We start from the raw sequence: 22,601 nt of genomic DNA, 5'->3' as shown, positions 1-22,601 counted from the left end.
ATTAATATTTGACATCACATTGTTATAGACGATATTATATTGTTATATGGGTCTAATGTTTTTCTTCTGTAGATTCTCTTTAAGATTAAAACTGAGACGCTGTTGCCACCATGTGGACACCTCGGCTAGTGGTTTCACTCACCTTATTAAATTAGTAAAAATGTAACCTTTCCTCATTTAATCAACTTAACTGAACTTTTTGACTTTAAATCAACTGTTTGATTAAAATCACTTCTGGCGGAACCTTTGAAGAGCGGACACTGTTTCCTGTCGGTCTCTTTCACTGTGGGACTTGTTTACACTCTGGATGGAAACATGTCCGGGGACCAGATCACCTTCACGCCGACCCGCGGCTCCCCGCCCCGGGATCCCGGAGCCGCGGAGCTGTCGGAGATGGAGACTCTGCGGATATTCGTGAACCAGCGGCTCACGGCGGTGGTCGAAGACATCCTGGCGGTGTTCGGTAGAACCGTGGCCCGGTACCGGGAGCAGATCGACCGCCAGCAGCAGCAGCTGGACGGACTGAAGTCCGAGGAGGGCGCATGGATCTGGGCAGCAGGTCAGGACTTAACCCGGGTCAAAGAACCGACGGTTATTATTATTATTATTGTTATCTTTCCTGCTAATTTAGATTAGCTGATGCTGCTGCCATGGTAACTGACCATTGACTTCCTTCAGCTGATTATCAGCTGATCACTGATCGCACGTCCACTGAATGTGAACAGCTGAGAAGTCTCACTGTCAGAAACCTGCTGACGTCACTTCCTGGTTCCATGATGAATCAGTTTGATTGATTGATTCTTCTGCTCCTTAGACCCTCAGTGCGCCCCCTCATGGATCAAAGCGTGTCCTGACGAGCAGCTGGAACAGCTGGTTCAGACCGATGGTGCTGAGGAGGGGGGCCCCGAAACCTCGGGCCCTCTCATTAAATGTGAAGCTGAAGGCGGAGAAGGTGGTGACGGAGCCTCTGACTCTGACACAGAGGACAGCAAAGAGTACTGGAGACCAGAGGAGTCAACAGGTCAAAGGTCACCACAGCAGCAGGACGAAGCGTCACTCCCACCTCTGTTCAGCTGTAAAGTTTGCGGGGAGTCGTTTGAGAATAGGGGTTACGTGGGCACGCACACTGTGGCGCACCCTAGAGACTGCGGCGTGTGTGGGAAACATCTGGAGCGCCCAGAGAACCTGAAGCCCCACCTGCGGGGCCTCAGAGACACGTCATTCCACTGCAATGTCTGCGGACAGAGCTTCACGCAGCGTGGGAACCTCAGGACGCACATGAGGATCCACTCTGGCGAGAGGCCGTTCGGTTGCACCGTCTGCGGAAAGAGCTTTGGCAGGAGGGCGACACTAGTGCGGCACATCCGCAGCCACACGGGCGAGAAGCCGTTCAGCTGCTCGTACTGCGGCCGCAGTTTTGTTGAGAAGGGAAACCTGACGGTGCACCTGCGGACGCATACCGGAGAGCGGCCGTACTGGTGCTCCGTCTGCGGCCGACGCTTCAGTCAGCTGTCCTGCTTCCAGAAACACCCGTGTCAGAGGAGAGGCCTCAGCCCTACATGAACCGTGACATGTGACACGTGTCATAACTCTGAACATGGAGGAGCTGACAATATCAAACATGGAGAAAGGGAATACGATTTAAAATGCACAAAAATAATTTAAAAAATAACATTTGAGAGTGAACATTGTGTCATGTTTAAAAACAAAGATAAAATCAGTTACTGCAGTTTTAAATACTTTTACTTCAAAGTTCAGAGAACTTCATCATTTAACAATAAAGAAAAGTATGAAAACACTGAATAAAAGTCACTGATGCAGTTTAACATTTATCATCAATGACACATACACATAAAACAGCTCATCTTTCATTTTATGTAACTTAACATATTATTATATCAATATATATCATAGTAAAAAAATCTTTTCTTAAATAAAAAAGTCAAAGACGTGATGATGTAGTAGCTCTGCTCCTCCAGCAGGAGGCAGTGACGTATCCCAGCTGCACACTGAGCATGCGCAGGGACATGAACCCGGAAGTGTGAGAGGTAAACATGTCGAAGATCCAGATGTTGCAGCTGCTCATCACGCAGCGACTCAGCGCGGCCGCGGAGGAAATCTTCGGAGTGTTCGGGAGAACCATCGCCGAGTACGAGGAGGAAATCTCCCGCTCCAAGCTGGAGATCGACCGCCAGAGGAGGCTGCTGGATCTGAGCAGGAAGCCCCGGGTCTCGGTGCAGCTCAGCGGCGGAGGTGAGTGGATGTGTCCGTTCTGTCGGTCCTGACCGGAGTGTGAGCACCGGCTCCCGGAGTCTCCGTTTCCCGGTGCTCACACTCCGGGACGCATTTTAACGTGTGGAACATCAATGACGGTTGTTTCTAATAGTTTCATGTTGAAAACTGACTCTAAATCCATTTCTTCTTCTTCTTCTTCTTCTTCTTCTTCTTCTTCTTCTTCTTCTTCTTCTTCCTCCTCTTATTTCTTCTACTCTTTCTTCTTCTTCTCTTCTTCTTCTTCTTCTTCTTCTTCTTCCTCTTCTTCTTCTCTTCTTCCTCCTCTTTCTTCTTCTTCTTCCTCCTCTTTCTTCTTCTTCTTCTTCTTCCTCCTCTTTCTTCTTCTTCTTCTTCTTCCTCCTCTTTCTTCTTCTTCTTCTTCCTCCTCTTTTCTTCTTCTTCTTCTTCTTCCTCCTCTTTCTTCTTCTTCTTCTTCTTCTTCTTCTTCTTCTTCTTCTCCTCCTCCTCTTCCTCCTCCTCCTCCTCCTCAGCTCTTTGTGAGCAGCAGGATTGGAGGTTCAGTGTCGACCTGAACGAGATGAAGTCTCCTCAGATCAAAGAGGAGGACGAGGAGTCGTGGTCCACTCAGCAGGAGGAGACGCAGCAGACGATGCAGCAGAATGACGTGAAGCTGTTCCAGAGCGACGGAACCGAGGAGGAGGTCAACAACCACACGACTCCGTCAATGTTCCAGAGACAGGAGGAGGAGGAGGAGGAGGAGGAGGAGGAGGAGGACCCTCAGCCAGGGACGTCAGTAGAGGACGAAGATCTGAGCTCGGCTCAGCCGGACCTGGATGCTCCGCTGTCCGAGGTCGTGGACTCGTACATCTGCACCATTTGTGGCCGTGCGTTCGCTCAGCGCGGCCACTGGGCCAAACACGTGCAGGTGCACCGGAAAGTCGAGAGCAAAGTGGACAAGTCCTACACGTGTGACATTTGCGGGAAGAGGCTAACGCGGTTCGACGGTTATCAGAAGCACCTGAGGATCCACACGGGCGAGAAGCCGTACTGCTGCGACGAGTGCGGCCGCAGGTTCAGCGACAACTCCAACTACAAGCGACACATTCGCACACACGCTGGAGCGAAGACGCAGCAGAGCTGAGGCGTCTCGACTGTGACAAACTTTTTCATCATGTCACATGAAAAGTTTCAAAAAATGTTTTGAGAGAAACATCAAGAAAACGTTTCAGTCGATAAATGAAAAGATAATATATGTTTTTCAGGAAAAGACTAAGATTTTCTTTCAGTCTCCTCCGACGTTTTATTTTCACTCCGGATCTGTTTGTTATAACCCTATATCGTAAGTATTATTTCAGATCATCACAGTGATCCAATGATTCATATATTTATTACATCAGTTACTGTAAGAACCTTTATTTACAGTGTACTGTGTTGAATGCTTTTCAAAATAGAAGCCCTTATTCAAACTTGGAGGAGACTGAAAACTGAACATCTCAACGTTTCTCTTCTTTAATCAGTTTGGACGACGTTTGACATGTAAATAAATCAAAAGTTTTCATATTTATTAACGTGGACCAAGAGACACATTCTTATTTTTATAACTGAAATAATTAAACATTAAAACATAATCATCAGTGTTTGTTTATTAAAGCCTGTGATCAATAAAGATTTTTTATTTTCTCTGAGTCACATTTATGATTTTAACTTTAACAGAACCACAGCTGCCTCTAGTGAACTATGTTCCCTCTAGAACACTGAGAACATCTGCAGCAAGTCTAGCAGAGGTTCCCAAAGAAAATCTCTGATGCAGCTTTTTAAAGTTGTGGAACAGACTCGATATCAGAGAAGTTTGTTCAGTAAACGTCTTTAAAAGAAAACGTAAGATATTTCTCTTTACTTCAGACTTTAACTAGATCTTACACTCCTGTGCTCCTATATTTTTTTGAATGTCATTTTACATGTTCTTATGTTTCTTAAAATCTATTCTCATTTTGAGTTACATGGTTTTATATTTATCATCTATATTGTATTTAAAGCACTTCGAGCTGCTTTTTTTTGTATGAAAGGTGCTGTACAAAAAACTTAATTTAAAAATCTTTCACTCCGTGACGAGACATTTACTGACAATGAGCGTTTATTTACACTGAGAAAATTTCTACTGAAGATTTTTATGTTAAATGTGAATGTGTTCTATGTGAATCTGAAAACTCTCAAATCTCACGTTCGGCTCAGCTGTGAACGCATCACATCATGAAAAAGGGTCTGATCAATTCACTTTCCAGACCGTCAGAAAACTAAATATTTTGACAGGGTGAGAGACGTACAGAAAAGTCCTAAAGACATTTGGGCATCCATCAGTTTCTGCTGCCCACCTGAAATTTATTCAGACAATAAAAACTCTTCAAGAACTCATGGACACACCAGAGACTGAAACTGTTTTCAGTCCTGATTTGAAGTCCTGACATGTTTCTGACACGTTTTGATGTTCTCAGTTATTTGTTGATGTGTTCAGGTCCATCAGCCTCTATTGTACTTGTGTCCTGGGAGAGGATCCTCACATGTGACTCTGAGCTTTATTCACTGTTCATAAAGTTTCTCTGGTAGTTTTACTCTTGTTGAGTTAAGAACAGAGGAAGTTGCTCCTTGTTAACATCTATGATACAAACTGGAATTTGTGAATATGAGACAAATAAAATGTGATTGATAATTGATGTTCCTCACATGTTCTGCAGGTTTTGTATGTTAGAACAAATGTCTGAGTCAGTGTCTCTGGACATGTTCTGGATCTTCTCCTGCAGCCTCTTTGTAAAATGTGTGCAACATGTCAGAGTGAGTCCATGTGAGGAGACAGCAGGACAATGTGTGGAAGCTTCCCAGTGAGCGAGTGGGCGTGTTGATGAGGTTTCTAACACGTGACGGACGTGAAACTGGAAGAACACAAACATCTCAGGATGAAGAAGAGGAGCCGTACACAGAAGACGAAGACGTCCACTTGGAAACACGAGGAGGTTCCAGATCTTTTGGTGATGAGGGCCGACGCCGGTGTGGATGAGCTGTAAACAACAACACTGATCTTTCCACAGCAGAGTTTATACGTCATGTCCGGCCTCCTGCTGCTCTACAGGCTCCGCCCCTGCTGCTCTACAGGCTCCGCCCCTCGCCTGGATGTTCCCCAGATGTTCCTGTGTGAACGAGTCGGACCCAACAACCTGCTGCTGCTGCTCCACAAACACTAACTACACAACATGTCAGGATGATATTTTGCAGAGTTCATGTGTGTAAACACGCTCCCTTCACTGGTTACCAGTAGCTGCCCACATCCAGGACATGGTCAAACCTTACACCCCAGCCCGTCCACTCCGCATCGGCCAATCAGCTGGATAAAAAGGATATGTAATGTAAAACAGACTTTATCAGAGAATCCAGGACTCTCCCTCACAGCCCCTGGGCCCCCAGAGGTCCCAACATCTCCTGGAGCTAAGGACCAGGACCCCTGAGACCCTCAGCATCTTCTGGATATGAATGAGAACGTCAGCTGTTTCCTGTTTGTCACTTCAGAATAAGAGCCTCAGATATAAGTATTGTTCCACTGTGGCCTTTATACACATTGATTATTAACAGCAGTAAAGTGAAATTATTACATTGTCATTCTGGTCGTCAGAAAAACCTTTTATAATACAAAGTGTTTTTTTTCCACAGCACCCGGAGAGAAATGTCTCCTGAATAACAAGCGACGAGTTGTCACGCCATCGACCAGCAGATTTAATTCTACTCCATGTTTATCATGGATGTTTGAATTCAGACGTTGGAATGACCACAAACACAAACGTCAGTTTTATCTAAATTATCAGAGAATTCATGATTCATTTCATATGTTCTTATCTTAGTGAAACTCGAAGATCCAGAGATTAATAATGTGATCAAATCTTTGTTTTGGTTTTTAAAGCCGCTCAGATGAAAAGTTTAAGTTTTAAAATCCTGTTCACTGAACTAAAACCCGATGGAGTCAAATAGGATTTTCTCTTCTCATGTGAACAGTCGATAATTAATACTGTCATCACTGATTTCAGATTAAACACGTTAAACTACGGTTGTGTTGACTGCCTAAAATGATGTTTATTGCTTATTTTCTTATTTTAAACATGACAAAAAACATTCAGTAAAACTTTATTAACTGACTCAACTTCATTTCGTGAAAACGAACAAACCTCGGTCATTTGTCTCTGGACTTCAGAACGTCAGGTTGTCTTGACAACGGGACGTCACTTTAGAAACCAGGAGAGAGAAAATGCTTCGAAGAAAAGATCAAACTTTACAAAAGTTTCTTTTCTCAACTAATTTTGTCGAAGCTGATTTATGAAAAAATCTGCTCTGAGGTTAAAGAGACAACTTAAATCGTTTGAGGTAAATTAGTAATTAACAAGGATCAATTAAACTAATTTAACAAAAATGAATTGAATGAAGCACGTTTGATCTCACTTCTCTTTCTCTCGTTGACATGTTGATTCATTAAACTCTTTCAAACTTCAGAAACGATGATGTCGCTCATTTTTTTCCAGTTTTTCTTTCATTTTCACGTTTTCAGAAACAAACAACTTTATTTGAGAGTATTTTTCTCTGTTTGAACACAAATTGTTTGATTGATGTCCTGGAGAAACGTTCTTGCGGTCGTGGATTCAGGTCACGTCCGGCCGCCGCAGTCTGACTCTTGGTGACTCTTGTCTGACTGCGGCGAGCGGAGACGGTAGATCGGCTCTCTCGTCACGTCAGGGCTGAATCATCAATGTCCTTCACTGCTGGAATGTTTCCTGTCGATGTTTATCGATGCTCAGTGCCGTTCTGTTCATGACTCGATCCAGTGGTTATGAAGCACTGAGGCGGTGGCGGCGCTGGCCCTTGTCTCAGCGGCAGGAAAATCACCACAACTAAAGAGTCACAATAAGGGGCCACAGGAAGCTCTGATGAGTCCTCTGTGGCTTTCGTCCCATCAACGCTCTTGTTTTGTCATGTGGCAGCAGCGTGTCGGGTGTTTCACTCAGAGAGGATGGCAGCAACCATCATGGCACCACCTCCTCTCACAGTTTCAGTAGTTGTATTTTCCCACCTCTGTTGCTGATGCCGCTGTGTTTGGCAGGAACAAGGGTTTAGGCGGGACTTGAGGTTTGAGCGAAGCCGTTCTCCGGACGATCGCTGCCCGCTGCACGTGTGGCCCCTCGGTGTAACTGTGCTGCCGCGTCAGGCAGGTGCTGGCGACCGACGGCCGCTGGCTCTCACAGTGGTTTCTGGCCGGGGGGCCATTGCTGCTGCTGTTGGTGTTCATCCTGGCTAGAAAGTTAGCATGCTGTGCCCCCCGCTGGTTGAAGCTGTGGTGACGGGGAACAGCAACTCCCCCACTGCCCATTTTGATTAGCGAGTGGCGTTGGGAGTGGTGGCGTGCCACAGAGACACTGCTTCCTCCAAATCTCTCTGGGATCCCCTTTGGCTGGAGCGGTGTGGAGGAGGAGGAAGAGGAGGCAGAAGGAATGGATGTGGAGGAAGTAGGATTGTTAGAGGATGAAGAGGAGGAAGAAGAGGAGGTGGCGAAGGAGGAGGCAGAATTTTGGGAGGGTGCGTCCAAACGTTTGGGAAGGGCGTCCCTCGGCAGCGCGGCGGTGCTGTTGTACAACGCACATTCAGTCTCTGGGATCTTCTGCTGGTGGTGACGACAACCTCCACAGTTGCTGTTGATGCAGTGGTGGTTGCTATGGTGATGGCTGTGGTTGTTGTGGTGGGTGTGCGTCTGGTGACCCTGATCAAGGGGATGATGTTGCCCCCCAGAGGACGACGGCCCAGGAAACAGCGAGGACGAGGAGATGGAGGTGAGGACCTTGATGCCACCGGTGCCTGACGCACTGACCTCGTGGATGTGCTTGAGCAGCTCGTCAAGCGCCGACACGTCCACCACCGTCTGTGCAAGAGACAGCTGCGAATGGTGATGATGGTAGACTCTGCCTTCTGATCCTCCCTCTCCTCCCCCACCTCCTCCTCCTCCTCTTGCTGTCACTGCTCGCTCCTCATTCAAGGTGTCTCTCTCCTCAGGGAGGTGCAGCGATGTTGAAGAAGTGCCGGTTCCGTGGGCTGCTCCATTGCTCAGACTGTTGCCATGGTGATGTGAGTAGGGAAACACCTGCGGTGTGAAAGAGTTTCCGACGACGGCCATAAAACCCAGACTGGATCCAGACTTGGGGTTTTTGGCCATTGTGTTGTTGAAGTATTGGTTCTTCTCGTACTGATGCTGCTGCAGCGCCTTCATGTTCTTGATGGGCAGCTGGGGGGTGGAGTCTGGCGTGGGCAGACCGGACAGCTCACCATCCGTCTGCGACAAAGACTGAAGAGAAGTTAGCCCAGAGGTTACAAATCAAATTAAAGACGTCGTGACATCATGAGGAAACATGAAAATGTTACCTGTTGAACATCAACATGTTAGCATTTTAAAGCCTGGTCACATGACTGAAGACTCCTGTAGCAGTTTACCCTTTGCTTTATGCTAAGCTAAGCTTATCACATCTGTATTGAACACAGACATGGGACTGATATTTATCTTCTTGCTCTTGATGTTGAAGATGATTCAGTTTCTCTGATATGTTGTTTCAACAGATTGATGAAGATTTTATTTGAACGCTCTGTCGTCACCTGTCTCACCTGCGACACGTTGAGCTCAGGGTCTCCCAGCGACAGGCCCTGGTGTCCGGGGCTGTGCAAATGAGGTTCGGAGCGTCCGTTCGGGATAAAGGAGCTGTACATCTTTGGAGTTGACACGTCCAGTTTGTCTTCCTGTGGGACAATGGAAAAAAAGAAGAAGAATGAGAGCAGGCGAAACCAGGTTTCGTTCATCTTGCCCTTGTCCACTCACTCACCTTCGGCGCTCCCTCCAGCAGACCGTTGAGCTTGGCGAGAGATCGTAGCGACAGAGCGTGAGGCAGTGACATCTCAGGGTCTTTTCCTAGCCGCCGTGCCCGGTGAGCGGCACTGCGTCCGCAGTAGCATGACATCATAAAGCCTGACAAGATGGCGCCCAAGAAGAAAGCCACCAACACGCAAGCAATCAGGAGTGTATAGTGGACGTTAGCTGCGGCGCGTTGGTCCATATCTGGAAGACGATGAACACCTGGAGACACAGGATGAGTAAAATCAATCAAATAAATCTGTTTCTAATTTAGTCAAAGACAAATTTATATTTTAGAATCAAACTGTGAACAATATTAAACATAAAATATGTCTCTTGATTTCAACTCTTCACCTAAGGAATGTGTGTGTATGTCTCTGTGTGTGTGTGTGTGTGTTTGTGTGTGTGACCCTAACAAGATATAGTAGATCCATTATCTTCATTTATTTATTTGGGAGTTGTCCAAAAATTATATAATATTATAATAGAACCCTCTCGTCTCATCATGATCATCTTCTTCTCCATCAGCAATAAAACCACTTATAATTGGACGCTATCGAGGTCGTTACTCAGCAGCAGAATAGACTCTACTTCCTGTAACAATTTGTAACGTAGAGCTCACAGAAGAATCACCATCATTTACATGAACAGAAATTGTTGCATGAAACGTAGCCCCCGCGCTGCAGCATGACGACGGGTTTATGTCATGACACTATGTTGAAAACATGAAGGGGCGCACTCCGTGGGTTAGCTTTGTACACAGAACTCCCTCTCCCATGATTCTCTGCAGCTGAAATCAAACAAAAACCAAAGGAGCTTCTTACCGAAGGCGGAGTCAACTCCGGACTCTTGGTTTCGTGTCATAACGAAAACGTCACCTGCAAAAAATTAAATAAATAAAAAAACTGCCAGAAAATATGTCATTGATCTTATTGTGTAGTTAAATGTCTGTATCAGACGTGTAGTTCTCTCACCCTGGCAGCCGTCATCGAGGAGCGAGTGGTCGCCCTCGATATCCTGCTCAAACCCCGACCTGAGGAAACACGGGAATAGAACATGGAGCGAAGAACCAGACACAGACTCTCAGTCCGGTTGCCAGGGGTTACCGCTGTTTGGGATTTAATTGATATGTATCCACGGTGACCAGAGTCAAGACAATGCTAATTACATTATGTCACATCCGTCATCTCCAGCTCATTGTTCAGTGTGCAGACACTCAGAGGTCGACCGAGGAGACAGACGACTAATTAGAGGAGGTTGAAACCCGACCAATCAGGAGACACATAGTGACAAACGGCGGCCATTATGCACGAATTCTCATCCACTGCGTCTCCGCAGCAGGAAAAGTGAAGTGGTGTTCAGGTCAGTGCGTCTCCAGTAAATGAAGCCATTTAATTTCTCGTGGCGTCTCCGCCTAAGAGTTTGTTTAACGTGTCCACTGACGTTTCCCTCCAACCTTCAGACAATTCAGAGACGAGTCAGAAACAAGTCCTAGATGAATCAAGAGACTTCATTTAAAGTTTTTATAGATTCATGTTTTTAAAAACCCTTTGAAGGTAATTTGACTTCTCGTCAACATACATCAACATGTCTTAAAAACATACAGAGTCTTGGGCCTGATTCAAACCCCTGGATCATCTGGTGGCGTTGGGGTGGACATCCGTGGCTGGGGGAGCACGGCGCTTCTCCCTCCAGCTTGCTATCCTCAGGTGGGGGAGCAGAGACCATGGTGGGTATAAGGCAGGTGATCGACCAGCGTCAGTGGAATACAGCGAGTGGATCACTGAGAAAAGGAACATTCTACTTCTCGGTAAGCACCAGACTTTGTGGACTTTTAAATGAGACTGACTTGGACTGTGGTGATGTCATGGCGAGTGCGTGGAAGGAACCAGCGGTGCCTTGAGGCGAGGCAGAAACTATGCTAAGTTATTTAGCTGCGACTCGTGTGGTGGATTTAATCTGTGGTCCATCAGTAAACACGTTCACAGTCGACAGACGTGATAACATCTGTTTTTTATTTCAACTCTGACTTTAATTATTTTCTACATTTGAACATGTTTTTTATCAATCAAATTTTATTCATATAGCCCATATTGACAAATCACAATTTGTCTTATATAATGAGATGATTTCCTCTCGTCAGTAAACCCTCCTCATCTGTTACATCCTCCGCCCACTCACTCACTCGCTCAATATTTATCTCCCTCACCACTCATTGTCTCTCCGTTGGCAGCGTGGGATGAGCTGTGAGTCAGGACAAACTGAGACGAACAGGATGAGGCCGCAGCGACAGCAAGCGGCTGTAGATCCTGCACCTGAACGCCTTGTTCATGTGGCGGGAGCAACTCGGGCGAGGAGACAGACATAGACTCCGGAGGTTATAAAATACAACTTATATTCATGTTCTGAAGCTGCACAAGGAGGCAGGAGACGACAGCGTGCAAACAGGAGGTTTCAGTTTAACACAGAACACGATGAAGATTTAACAGTTTGTTTTAATGTGCTGTCGTCACTTCAGTTATAAAGAAACGAGACAGATGTGAATCATCAATCTGTCCAAGGAAACTTCTTCACTTCAACTCTGACACTTTAGATCTTTAAGACGTTTTCTCAGCTTCATTTCTTTAGGTTGATTTTCTTCTCTCTGGTCGAAGGTTCTTAACAGAGCAGCTCTCATCGCAGATCCCACTTCCTCTCTCCTCTTCATCACTCGTCTTCGCTCGGCTTCTTCCTTTTCACCTCTTGCATCATATCTTTGTTTAATTTCTCGTCTCGTTTTTTATCTACACGCACTCGTCCTGTCCGGTTTAATCTACATCTCTTGTTTAAAATGTCAGCTCTAGTTTTCTATAGTTTCCTGTGAGTTTACCAGCTGAATGAGACGTTCAAAGGGAAACAAAGTGATCATCAGATCCGTTGACAGCGAGGACGAGGAAAAGAGCGATGACTGAAATCAGGATTTCTTCTCTACAGCAGGACTTTACAAACGGAGAAACTGGAACATCTCATTTAATTGTGCATGTGTTGGATTGTTTCTGTAAAACACAAACTTTTCACAGCTGAAGCCTCAGATCAACATTTTAATTCTTTAAACTGTTGGGAAATGTTTAAAGAATGGTCTTAAGGTCTCGACCAAACTAGTAAGTACCTTGCTTTATTAGTTTGCTGTAAAACGTTTGCTGTAATTTGGCGCTATACAATTGAAATTTAATAGAATTAAGATATCTTCAGATAAACAGGACTGTGGATTATTTAACTCGTCAAACTGAGAATTTTATTTCTTCAGCTGCAACAGTTTCATGATGTTTGAGAGTAAAATCTTTATCTAAACTCCACTTTCCTCCGTTTCATCCCTCCATCATCAGCATCGTCCTCTCCTTCACTTCTCAGATTCATTCAGAAAATCAGGTCATTATTGATTATAGATTATTATTTCTCCTCCTGTGTTTCTATGATTCACTGAGACAAACTCCTGAATGATCTCAAACTATTTATACCACAGTGTGCACGTGCACATACACTCCACTCCTGCATTTTAACATGAGTTGACTTTATGTCTTCACATCCATCTTTTTACTTTGGCAGCCAGCGTGAAAGGCATCGTGGATTTACATCTTCAACATATACGACATTTCGCTCACCGCAGCAGATTTATGATCAGAGTTGTCAGAGCTTTATTACCTGTCAGATGGATGAGGAAGTGACAGGAAGAAAGAGAGAGAGAGAGGGGAGGTGATACGTACTTGAAACCCGGCGCCATGTTGGCACAACTCCCGGTCCGCAGCCAGATGCAGTATGGGTCACGAGAGGCCAGACAGGCTCTGCAGACACAAACGTTTCACATTTCTTTTTCATTTAAAAACATCTGTTGTGTTTATATATTTCAGTTAGCTGCAATGTTTACCTTTACCATTAGGTGTCACTAAATCCCACAGACTGAACCATTAATATAATAATCATAAAAGACATCGTCATCACGTACATGTTGATATTTATAACACATGATCTGCAGTGCCACCTTGAGGACACACACACACACACACACACACACGTTTTGGTCGACTGTGTGCGCCTAGGGCTGCACAACCTAAACCTGATTCTAACCCTAACAACACTTATACCTTGAATTTGTGAGGACCAAACAAAATGTCATCACAATGATGGTATTGAACAAAAAAAGACAGACGCTCTGCTGCTCGACAACAATCCAGGGGAAAAAAACAGAGTGACACATCACCACTCAAGAGCATCTTTGAGAAACTTTGTCTGTTGTGGAGTCACAGCTGTTGCAACCTCATTAACACCAGTCTGATCAGTGTGTGTGTGTGTGTGTGTGTGTGTGTGTGTGTGTGTGTGTGTGTGTGTGTGTGTGTGTGTGTGTGTGTGTGTGTGAGTGAGTGATGAACGACCTCTAATTTGGGCGGCAAGCTCAGCTCTGTTCAGTCTAATGACGTCTATAAATAAAACTCTTTTGTTATCATATTTAACTTTTCAGACACACCCTATTGATTATGTTTCCAAGTCAAGCGTCACATTTTTAAGTTTAGTTAAAATTTATGGAGTTTTATTTACAGAACAAACAAAATCAGTGAGCTTGTCTGAACATCGGTATTTCAGAGGCAGGTGCAGAGTGTTAGGGTTCGATCCAGATGTGGTTTTACTGGATCTGAAAACGTTTCCTCACTTTTTACACGGCCCGTGTTGAGGACAGCGACTTAGCGGTGTTCTGATCACACAGCTGCTGAAGGCGACGAACAAAGCATGATGGTCTTTATCCAGCTCCAGTCCCAGAACCCTCCTGTCCTCCTGATCCTGAACGTTACACCTGGATAACCACAGGAAGGAAGGAGAATACTTTTGTCTAAAAACGGATAATTCTGCAGCTCACGTAGACGTCAGTACGAGAGGATACAAGTCTCACTTGGACGGGTTGTAAACGTCGATGTCTTCCAGCAGCTTGGAGCCGAAGCTGTCGTTGGGATGCATGCTCGCCAAAACCTTTAGGACTCGTCCGTCGTCTGAGCCGAGGAACATGACAATGCGGTCTTTAAAGGGACCGGCCAAAACATCCACAACGATCTGAGTCAACTTGGACCTGAGACAGAGAAAAAAAAGACAAATAGTTTGAAACATTTCAAACTTTGTTACAAACATAAATATTAGTTCAAATGTTAAACGACTTAATGATTAATTTAACGATTTAACAGACCTGAAAAGACTTTACAACACTTCTGATGATCAAAAACAGCAAACTGTTTCATCTTACGTCATGTGATTGACAAATCAACGTTTTGCTGGTTGATGTGTTTCGTCACAATTCGAGTCGGGTTTGAGGCCGGTCTGTTTTCCTGCGTGTTACCTGCTGGACGTGCGGGTGAAGCAAGGCCGGTCGTTGAGGGAGGGAACAGCTTCGTCCATCAGAGGATACGACTTGATGAAAGTTAGTGTCTCATCTGGAAACTGAACAGACGACTTGTATTCTGCAGCCGAACCGTCGCCTGCACACACACCAGGTCTGAAAAACAAAAACATGTCACGTCATATGTGCTCTTCTTCTTTTTAAACATCTTTGTGTTCGTCAGCGATCTTAAGTCTGTGATTTGATGATTTGTTTTATGCTGATGACGCAATGCTCTCACCTCGGTCTGGGAACCTGCTCATCAGGAATCGGTGTCCAGGATGAGTCGCTGGTCCTCTGCTCCTTGAATTTTCCATTGAAGACTTTCTCGATGTCGTCCATGTAAAACGCACAAACTGCAGATCCAGGGATACTGACAAGAGAAAATCATCGTTCATCTTTCTGAGCTGAGTGAAGATGTTAAATAACGTCAGTATGACGAGAAACATCAACTGATACATGATGTCAAACTATGACATAAAAAACATCATGCCTTTGGCCACTAGGTGTCACCAGCACAGAGACATAACAGCCAGGAGCAGATTCTCTCTCGCGCGCACACACACACACACACACACACACACACACACACCTGTTGGCCTGAGTGGTGAAGACTCCAACCACAGCAGGTCTCTGGTTGATCTGCAGAACGTTGGTGAGAGACTGAAGAACGTCGAAGTAGAAGAACGAATCTCCAGGAACCGAACAGTTCAGACGAGCCTGAGAAAACACACACACACACACACACACACACACACACACACACACACACACACACACAGAGAGAGATCAGTGTAGCTGAGAGTCATTCAGTTCCTGTTGCCGTGGAAACCAGAGTTTGATTGTCACCTTGAGGAAAGACGTCCAGTATCTCTCCAGAACTCGGGGAGATCCTCCATTATCATTCTTACAAACACGAGCAACGCGAGAAAACACCACCTGACCAACAAGAGGAGGAGTTTAATCATACAGAGTTCGGGTATCAACAGGTGTTGTCATGGAGACAACAACATACTGACGTAACGACTGAACTTCATCATGTTTGTTTCATTTACACTGAAGAGTTATTATGATCACACCTTTCCCAGAGCCGTGTACTCCACCGCCATCTCACTCAGGAAGAAGTAGACATAGTTTCCGTAGTCAATGGCGTGCAGGAAGTGAGGCTCTGTGTGTGGGGGGGGGGTCGTTCTTTTAGTTTATTCTGATCATGTAACCTCATGTGTCATGGCTTAGTAATAATAATAATAAAACACCTCGGAGCCACTTGGAGTCGTACTTGACGGTCCTGAGGACGGGTCGGTCGTCTCCCAGGCTCCTGTAGATGACGGCATCGCTCGCCAGGAAGTCCGTCATGGTGGCCGAGTAGAAGTCGCCCCCTGAGGAAACAGTCACATGATCAACTTCACGCTGAAACACTGAATTTCAGGTTCGTCTGTTTACTTAGTGAGATTAAACTGAACTCAGGTTAAACATAAAACACAGGAAGTGACATGATGACTCCGTCTTTGACAGTAGTTGTAGGTGCGTTCGACTTGATGCATCGCTGATTTAACACAATGCATGATGGTCCTAACAGAATGCATGCTGGTTAGAATTCTTGTCCGACTTCATTCAGCGCTGCAAAACGTCACCCAGTCACATGACCTTAAAACATGGCTGGAGTGAGCCGGCCGAAGTAAGACAGATGTTCTCCTGCAGAGCCGCCTCTGTGCCGATGTCGGCTGCATCCTCCAACGGCCATGCAGACGTTTTTTTAAATCCTCATGTTTTTGAACAAAGAACAACAAAGTTGACTGAGAACTTTGTTTCAGCTGAAAATTTGAAATTTCACTACAGTGAGTAAATACAAAGACTAAGTTAGGAGATGAAATTCATCACATCGACTCTGGAGAGAAATAAACAGAGAGAAAGTTTTTTCTTCTTCACTAATCAGCACATTAGAAACATTAAATAATACACATGAAATAACAGAACAGATACACACTGCCAGTGCTTATATAGCTTCACAAAAATATATATATATTTATATTTATTACAAGGGTAAGAGGTAGATAATGTCCCTGTATATAATCTTTTTATTTTTTTGTGTACAAAAAGGAGGGTTTCTCTTTTTACACCTTAAATGTGCTGATATACGGAGCAGAAAACAAATCTGAATTATTAGCATAAAAACACAAGACAAGTCATGCCTGTGAGCCTTCAGCCAATCAGAGCAGAGCTATGACGTACTGGAGGAGAGAAACTGAACGGTCTGACTACCGCCGGCTCGCTCTCCTTCATCTGTTAAGGACACGTGACCTATTGATGTTTTGCAGCGATGGATGAAGTCGGACAAAAATTCTACCCAGCATGCATTGTGTTAACTCAGCGCTGCATTAAGTCGAACACACCTATAGTGACATGTTCAACACAGAAATTGACAAGTTCAACACAGGAAGTGACAAGTTCAACACAGGAAGTCACAAGTTTAACACAGGAAGTGAAAAGTTGAAAAAGGAAGTGAAAAGTTTTGTTTATTCTGAATTAGCGAAATGATCAGATCCACTTCTAATCTGGACTCATAGTTCAGCTTATTGTTTTCATCTTCACATGATTAACCATCAACACGTCGATACAGAAAACAACATCAGTACAAACAGCTTAAACACGATAACATGTTAATACGTCAACACATGGACTCACCTGCGAACAGTCCCACGTTGGACTGATGAGACTCGAAGGGACAGCGGGCCTGTCCCACCACATCCTCCCCCACCTGGTCCAACGACGTCATCTGACAGAGATGAGGGGGAAGCAGAATGAACAACTTCCTGTTTCTCAACAGCTGCGTTAAAATCAGTGAATCATAAAACTTCTTCATAACATCAGCTGATTATTATTCACCGTCGCAACACCAATCCTTATCAGATATTATCAATCAATCAGTGGCGGCTGGTAAATACGAGACAGAAGTCTGTATAAAATGTTAAACATAAATATATAATAATATTTAACTGGTACAATGCTCCTGGTCGACTGTCAGCACCTGTGAACATTCAATATAAGTTGTTTTCAAACTGTATTTGGTTCATTTTGGCCTAAATACATTAACTTCCTGGTTCAGGTACATGACCTGAGGCTGCTCTTTAATTGGTTGTTGCAGATTTTCCACAGGAAGCAGCTCTCTGCGCACCGGACACTCCCATTTAGATTACATTTTTTTAATGTGATTGGTCGACCCTGACTGGTTAAGATATGAGACTTCAGGTGGAACTGTGGAAAATCCAGAGATTTCTTTACAAAAACACAACAACAAATAAACAGGATGAAGGATCTTGGTCAGGAGAAACAGACGTGATAACTGGATGTGGTTTTAATGTCTTTTCCTCCTTCACGGCAGATATGATCAACTACAATGATTTATTTTCTGTTATAGTTAGTTTATAATAATAATGACACAGGAAACCCAGGGACCTGAGCTGATGTGATGCTAACAGTCAGATCATTTCACAGAATTGATCAGGTCAAAGGTCAGCCGTGTGACCTCAGAGTAGAAACGTTTTAAACATTAAAGTGAAGTTTAGGATCAAACAGATTGAAATGATTTATAAAGTCACTTTTAATTTAACCTCCTGTTCAGATTTCAACAGTAAAACAAAGCTTCTTCTCCTCTCTGATCCAAAACTGAAGCTGAACACTCCTCGTCTTGTTTTTCCATCGCCGCAGATTTCTAAGAGCACGAAGCTTCAGCCTAACAGGGTCAGAGGCTGTCAATCAAACCAGCCGGCAGCGAGTCACAATAAAGTTTCAGTCCCGTCAAAATAAAAGTGTCCAACTCTCAGAGTCTGTTTTCATCCCGACCAGTCAGGATGTGTGCCCGTGTGTCTATATGTCTGTGTGTGTGTGTGTGTGTGTGTGTGTGTGTGTGTGTGTGTGTGTGTGTGTGTGTGTGTGTGTGACTGAGTGTGTGTGTGGTGTCTATGTCTGTGTGTTTGTGTGTGTGTGTGTGTGTCTGTGTGTGATTGAGTGAGTGTGTCTGTCTGTGTGTTTGTGTGTGTGTGTGTGTATCTGTGTGTGTATTGTGTGTGTGTGTGTGTGTGTGTGTGAGAATGTGTGTGTGTGTGTGTGTGTGTGTGTCTATGAATGTCTGTGTGTGTGTGTGTGTGTGTGTGTGTCTGAGTGTGTGTGTGTATGTGTGTGTCTATGAATGTGTGTGTGTCTGTGTGTGACTGAGTGTGTGTGAGTGTGTCTGTCTGTGTGTTGTACCTTGTAATTTCGACAGGTGGGGTGGAAAGCGTTGGTACCGCAGGTGAAAAGTGTTTCGTCGTTTCTTGGCACCAGAACTTTAACGTAGTTGTAACATTCGTCCTGAAACAAACACACAAGAGCAGAAGTGATCAGTTTATAATCAGTTGACGAACAGACCTGATATTTATTGAGTTTCTTTCAGATGCAGATTCATGACACAAACGTTAACATCAGAAAAACAAACATTGTAAACTCACGCTGTTCTTCCCTCGCACCGTACACTTGCTCACGTCTTTAGATTTCCACGTCAGCTTCTGAAACATAGAGGAAGAACTGAATACGACCAGATGTCATCATCATCATCATCTTCATCGTCACAACTATAATTATAAATTAGATTTGAATAAACAAACAAACATATGTACACAAAGGTCTGTAGACCTATGTCAGAACATAATTTAGTCACATCATTACTTTTATTTCTTAATTATCTGTAAGTGTGGTGGCAACTTCTATTGTATAATAATACACACATAACATTGTCTCTCGGAAAGTTCAATTCTACCACCTGCAGGTGGGCTCACCCCACACAGCCAGCTAGTGTAACGTGTACAGAATGAGCCCAGAGCAGCAGGTTCCTTAGATTCTTATACAATCAGAAGCTCCTCCCTGCGAGGAGCAAAAGGTATTCTTCAGTCTCTTGATGTCTGACCAGGTTGGGCAGAGTTCCTGTCTCAGATCTCCGTCCCAGACCCCTGGTGTGACTTCTGGTGTGGGACAATCTGTCTCCGACATCCCCTATCTTCATTTACAACATCAAAAGACCCCAGTCCTGTATACAATGCAGAGTTCCCCTCACCCATCTCTATCAGACACACTAAGTAACCCCTGCAGTGAAGCAATTGCTCAGTCACACATGTGGGGGCCATAAACACTTATAGTCCCCTCTGCAACTCTTGTAAGTCACAGAAACACATTTGCTATCTACTTCTTCTAAATACATATCTGTTCTTCTATTAAACATTACACAAATGCAAAATCTGCCATTACATAAGTTTATAGTTATATGATTTCAACTTTAATTTAGTTTTTCCTGTCAGCAGCAGGTCAGAAGTTTGGCTCGTGTTATAAATAAAGTTAGATTTAAAAAAAAAAAACATGTTCAGTCCATCTTTCTTCTGATTTAGATTAATTCTGTCCCAACTTCCTGTGACTAACTCGACTCTTCCAGCATTAAACTGGTTAATGAAACGTTATTTAACCAGGACGGCTCATGGAGACTGAGAGGTCAGAGGTCAGGGGGTTAATAATAGTAATAATGATACGATTTTTGATGTGTGCTTCTTTAATTTATGTGATAGAAATATTTTTATGAAAAAACAACAAATGTTTCTCATCTATGACGTCACTCACCAGCTGAGGAATCAACTGGTCCGCTGCCATCGTCAGATTCACCGCAAACACGTGATCCCTGAGGATATTAAAGAACATATCAGTGCTCCATGTTCAGAAGTGTGTGTGTGTGTGTGTGTGTGTGTGTGTGTGTGTGTGTGTGTGTGTGTGTGTGTTGACCTGGCAGCGATGTACAACATGTGGTTGAGGCGTAACATCCTCTGAAAGTCGAGGCCCAGACGCAGTGTCTCGTTGTCCCGAGGTAGACCCTGAAAACTTGGATAATGATACGACTCTGCAGAGACACAATCAATCAATCAGAGACCACATGGAATATTACTAACGATGAATTTCCAACATGATCTGATGAGACAGCTGAGGATATATATGACTAGGATCTGTATCAGTTTAAATAATCATCCACACTAACACGCCTGAAAACACATCACGTGACCACTCACATGCACAAGTGTGCACGTGTTGGTGTAACCAGTTTGAATAATATCTGGGCCCTGAACTAAGAAGCAGGATTTGTGGTTAGGTTAACTTCCGGTTTAAGAGTTTTCAGCTCTACGAAGCTCGTTCACTTGTTTTCGTGGTAAATCACCATGGTAACTAATGATGAACAGCTGACCTGGTCCAGGTTAGGTTGGAGATAAGAGATCAAACAGTATAAAGCTCCGCCCACTGACCAATCCCTTCCTTTGAACCATGACATCATGTTCTCAGAGGATCCGTGGAGCTGGTGTGGATGGTTCGAGTCTCTGAGGAGGACCAGGGTCTTCAGAGACCCACAAGATCCTTTGAGCTCCTCTGATGAGCTTCTGAAAGATCTAGATTCTCCTCAGAGGATGAACCTCTGTCAGCTGCTGGAGCCCAACAGAACCAGCCTGACCCGTAAAGTGCTCCCAGTACCACAGACTGCATCTGCTTCATTTACTGATACTTAGGGGGCTGATCCCTAACCCACAACAGGGTCAGTAACACTTTGCTTCTCCGTGTTGTGTTCTGGGAGCTGAGGCTGATGCTGGTTGTTTTATTCTGGAAGGAGGTCATGTGACAGGAGACCAATCAGTGAAGGTTACGTCATGACAGAAAAGAACCAATCAGCAAGCAGCTGTGAGCATCATAGTTTCCAAATGTCTCAGTTTCTGTTCGTCTAAAACGCAGCCCCGGAGTTTCCAAACTAAAACTGATCAGCGTTTACAAACTTCTCTGTTTTATCGTCCCTAAAACGCCAGAGTTGCGTGGGTGTCTCATGTTCATTGCCCAATCAGACGAATACTCACGATCCGAGATGACCACGTTAATTGGCTCCAGGTCTTTGGGGAAGTTCGTGGACAAAGCTGCCTCGGACAGGAAACAGGAAGTGAGGATGAGCAGCGGCATCAGGGGCAGTGGTCGCCATGGTGACGACCAATCAAATGGGGACATTTTATCAGAGGTTGAGGAGGGGAGGGTGGGGGTGGGGGGATGATGTCAGCAGCTCATGGTGGGCGTCCGCTGTGACAACAGAACGAGACAAGAATTAATAATGACACACACACACAACACAAAGACACACACACACACACACACACAAACACACACACACACACACACACACACACACACACACACACACACACACACACACCACAGGTGAAGCCTCCAGTCAGGGGATGTGCAGGTGCTGTAGTGACATCACAGGAAGTCGTCACTGCAGCACGAGGCTCAAACAGGAAGTAAGATGGCGGGGGTGCCCCCCCCTTAGACGTCCTGTAACACAAACACAAATAAAGTTTCAACACCAACTAAGAAAACACATCACGCTGCCCCCTACTGATTGTCTGTGGAAACTACACTTTCAAGAAGGTGTGTGTGCTAGTGTGTGCATGTGTGTCAATGTGTGTGTGTGTATGTATGTATGTCAGTGCATGTGGGTTTGTGTCAGTGTGATCGTGTGTTCTTCTTTGAGGACGTTAGCTAACCTTTCCCAACAAGTTAATGGAGCAATTAAGACAAACGGCATCCAATTCGATGTGACGTCCTCTAACGAGGTCGAGCAGTGGAGGATCATGGGGCATTAATGTGACACATGACAGACAGTCAACACTTTTATGAGAGGAGACGTTTCTAAACTCTATAATCAATAAAACTGCATCATCAGTGACATGCAACAAAAAGACCATTCAACGAGCTCCATGCTCGTTAACCTTCTCTTCCTCCTCTTCATCTTCATTCCTCCCCATCTTTTCCTCTGAAGCTACTGACGATCGCTATTATTTCTTTCTTTTCTTTCATCGATTCTAATTTTTAGGCGTTCATGAAAAGTCGTCCGCGGCCTCGTTAACATTCTAATGAACCGTACACACGCTCCACTGCTCCTCTTTCCTCCTCATCTCTTTTCTTTTGTCTGCAAAAGATTTTTTCACTAAACTT

General features: G+C 44.5%; 3 protein-coding genes across 6 annotated transcripts; 2 read left to right on the top strand and 1 right to left on the bottom strand.

Annotated features, from left to right (window-relative positions):
• The first annotated feature begins 268 nt into the window (after nucleotides 1–268).
• On the top strand, nucleotides 269–1,706 carry LOC118124480 (zinc finger and SCAN domain-containing protein 12). The gene is made up of 2 exons (XM_035182346.2): nucleotides 269–559; nucleotides 815–1,706. Exons 1-2 carry the CDS (start codon nucleotides 316–318, stop codon nucleotides 1,561–1,563), a joined length of 993 nt encoding a protein of 330 aa, XP_035038237.1. The 5' UTR covers nucleotides 269–315; the 3' UTR covers nucleotides 1,564–1,706.
• A 147-nt stretch (nucleotides 1,707–1,853) lies between these two features.
• LOC118124482 (zinc finger protein 585B) lies at nucleotides 1,854–3,920 on the top strand. The gene is made up of 2 exons (XM_035182349.2): nucleotides 1,854–2,253; nucleotides 2,766–3,920. The coding sequence occupies exons 1-2, from the start codon at nucleotides 2,055–2,057 to the stop codon at nucleotides 3,374–3,376; spliced, it is 810 nt and encodes a 269-aa protein (XP_035038240.1). The 5' UTR covers nucleotides 1,854–2,054; the 3' UTR covers nucleotides 3,377–3,920.
• Nucleotides 3,921–5,814: 1,894 nt separating this feature from the next.
• LOC118124457 (semaphorin-6D) lies at nucleotides 5,815–21,750 on the bottom strand. 4 transcript variants are annotated; one of them, XM_035182292.2, is made up of 20 exons: nucleotides 21,470–21,750; nucleotides 20,361–20,475; nucleotides 20,202–20,259; nucleotides 19,046–19,102; nucleotides 18,807–18,908; nucleotides 17,244–17,334; nucleotides 15,815–15,937; nucleotides 15,638–15,726; nucleotides 15,408–15,497; nucleotides 15,151–15,278; nucleotides 14,800–14,931; nucleotides 14,520–14,675; nucleotides 14,082–14,255; nucleotides 13,845–13,985; nucleotides 12,904–12,981; nucleotides 10,135–10,193; nucleotides 9,985–10,038; nucleotides 9,132–9,382; nucleotides 8,908–9,048; nucleotides 5,815–8,602 (listed from the first exon to the last, which is right to left on the bottom strand). In XM_035182292.2, the coding sequence occupies exons 1-20, from the start codon at nucleotides 21,612–21,614 to the stop codon at nucleotides 7,319–7,321; spliced, it is 3,468 nt and encodes a 1,155-aa protein (XP_035038183.2). In that variant the 5' UTR covers nucleotides 21,615–21,750; the 3' UTR covers nucleotides 5,815–7,318. The 4 variants fall into 4 exon arrangements, with proteins under 4 accessions (XP_035038183.2, XP_035038185.2, XP_035038186.2 ...); XM_035182294.2 differs by having other exon boundaries at nucleotides 5,815–8,590; XM_035182295.2 differs by having other exon boundaries at nucleotides 5,815–8,590; nucleotides 8,917–9,048.
• Nucleotides 21,751–22,601: the final 851 nt, after the last annotated feature.

This window comes from Hippoglossus stenolepis, chromosome 17, assembly GCF_022539355.2.
Source record: "Hippoglossus stenolepis isolate QCI-W04-F060 chromosome 17, HSTE1.2, whole genome shotgun sequence".
NCBI classification, from domain to species: Eukaryota; Metazoa; Chordata; class Actinopteri; order Pleuronectiformes; family Pleuronectidae; genus Hippoglossus; species Hippoglossus stenolepis.
The sequence above is the reverse complement of the archived record's forward strand: the minus strand, read 5'-3'. Positions and strand labels throughout refer to the sequence as shown.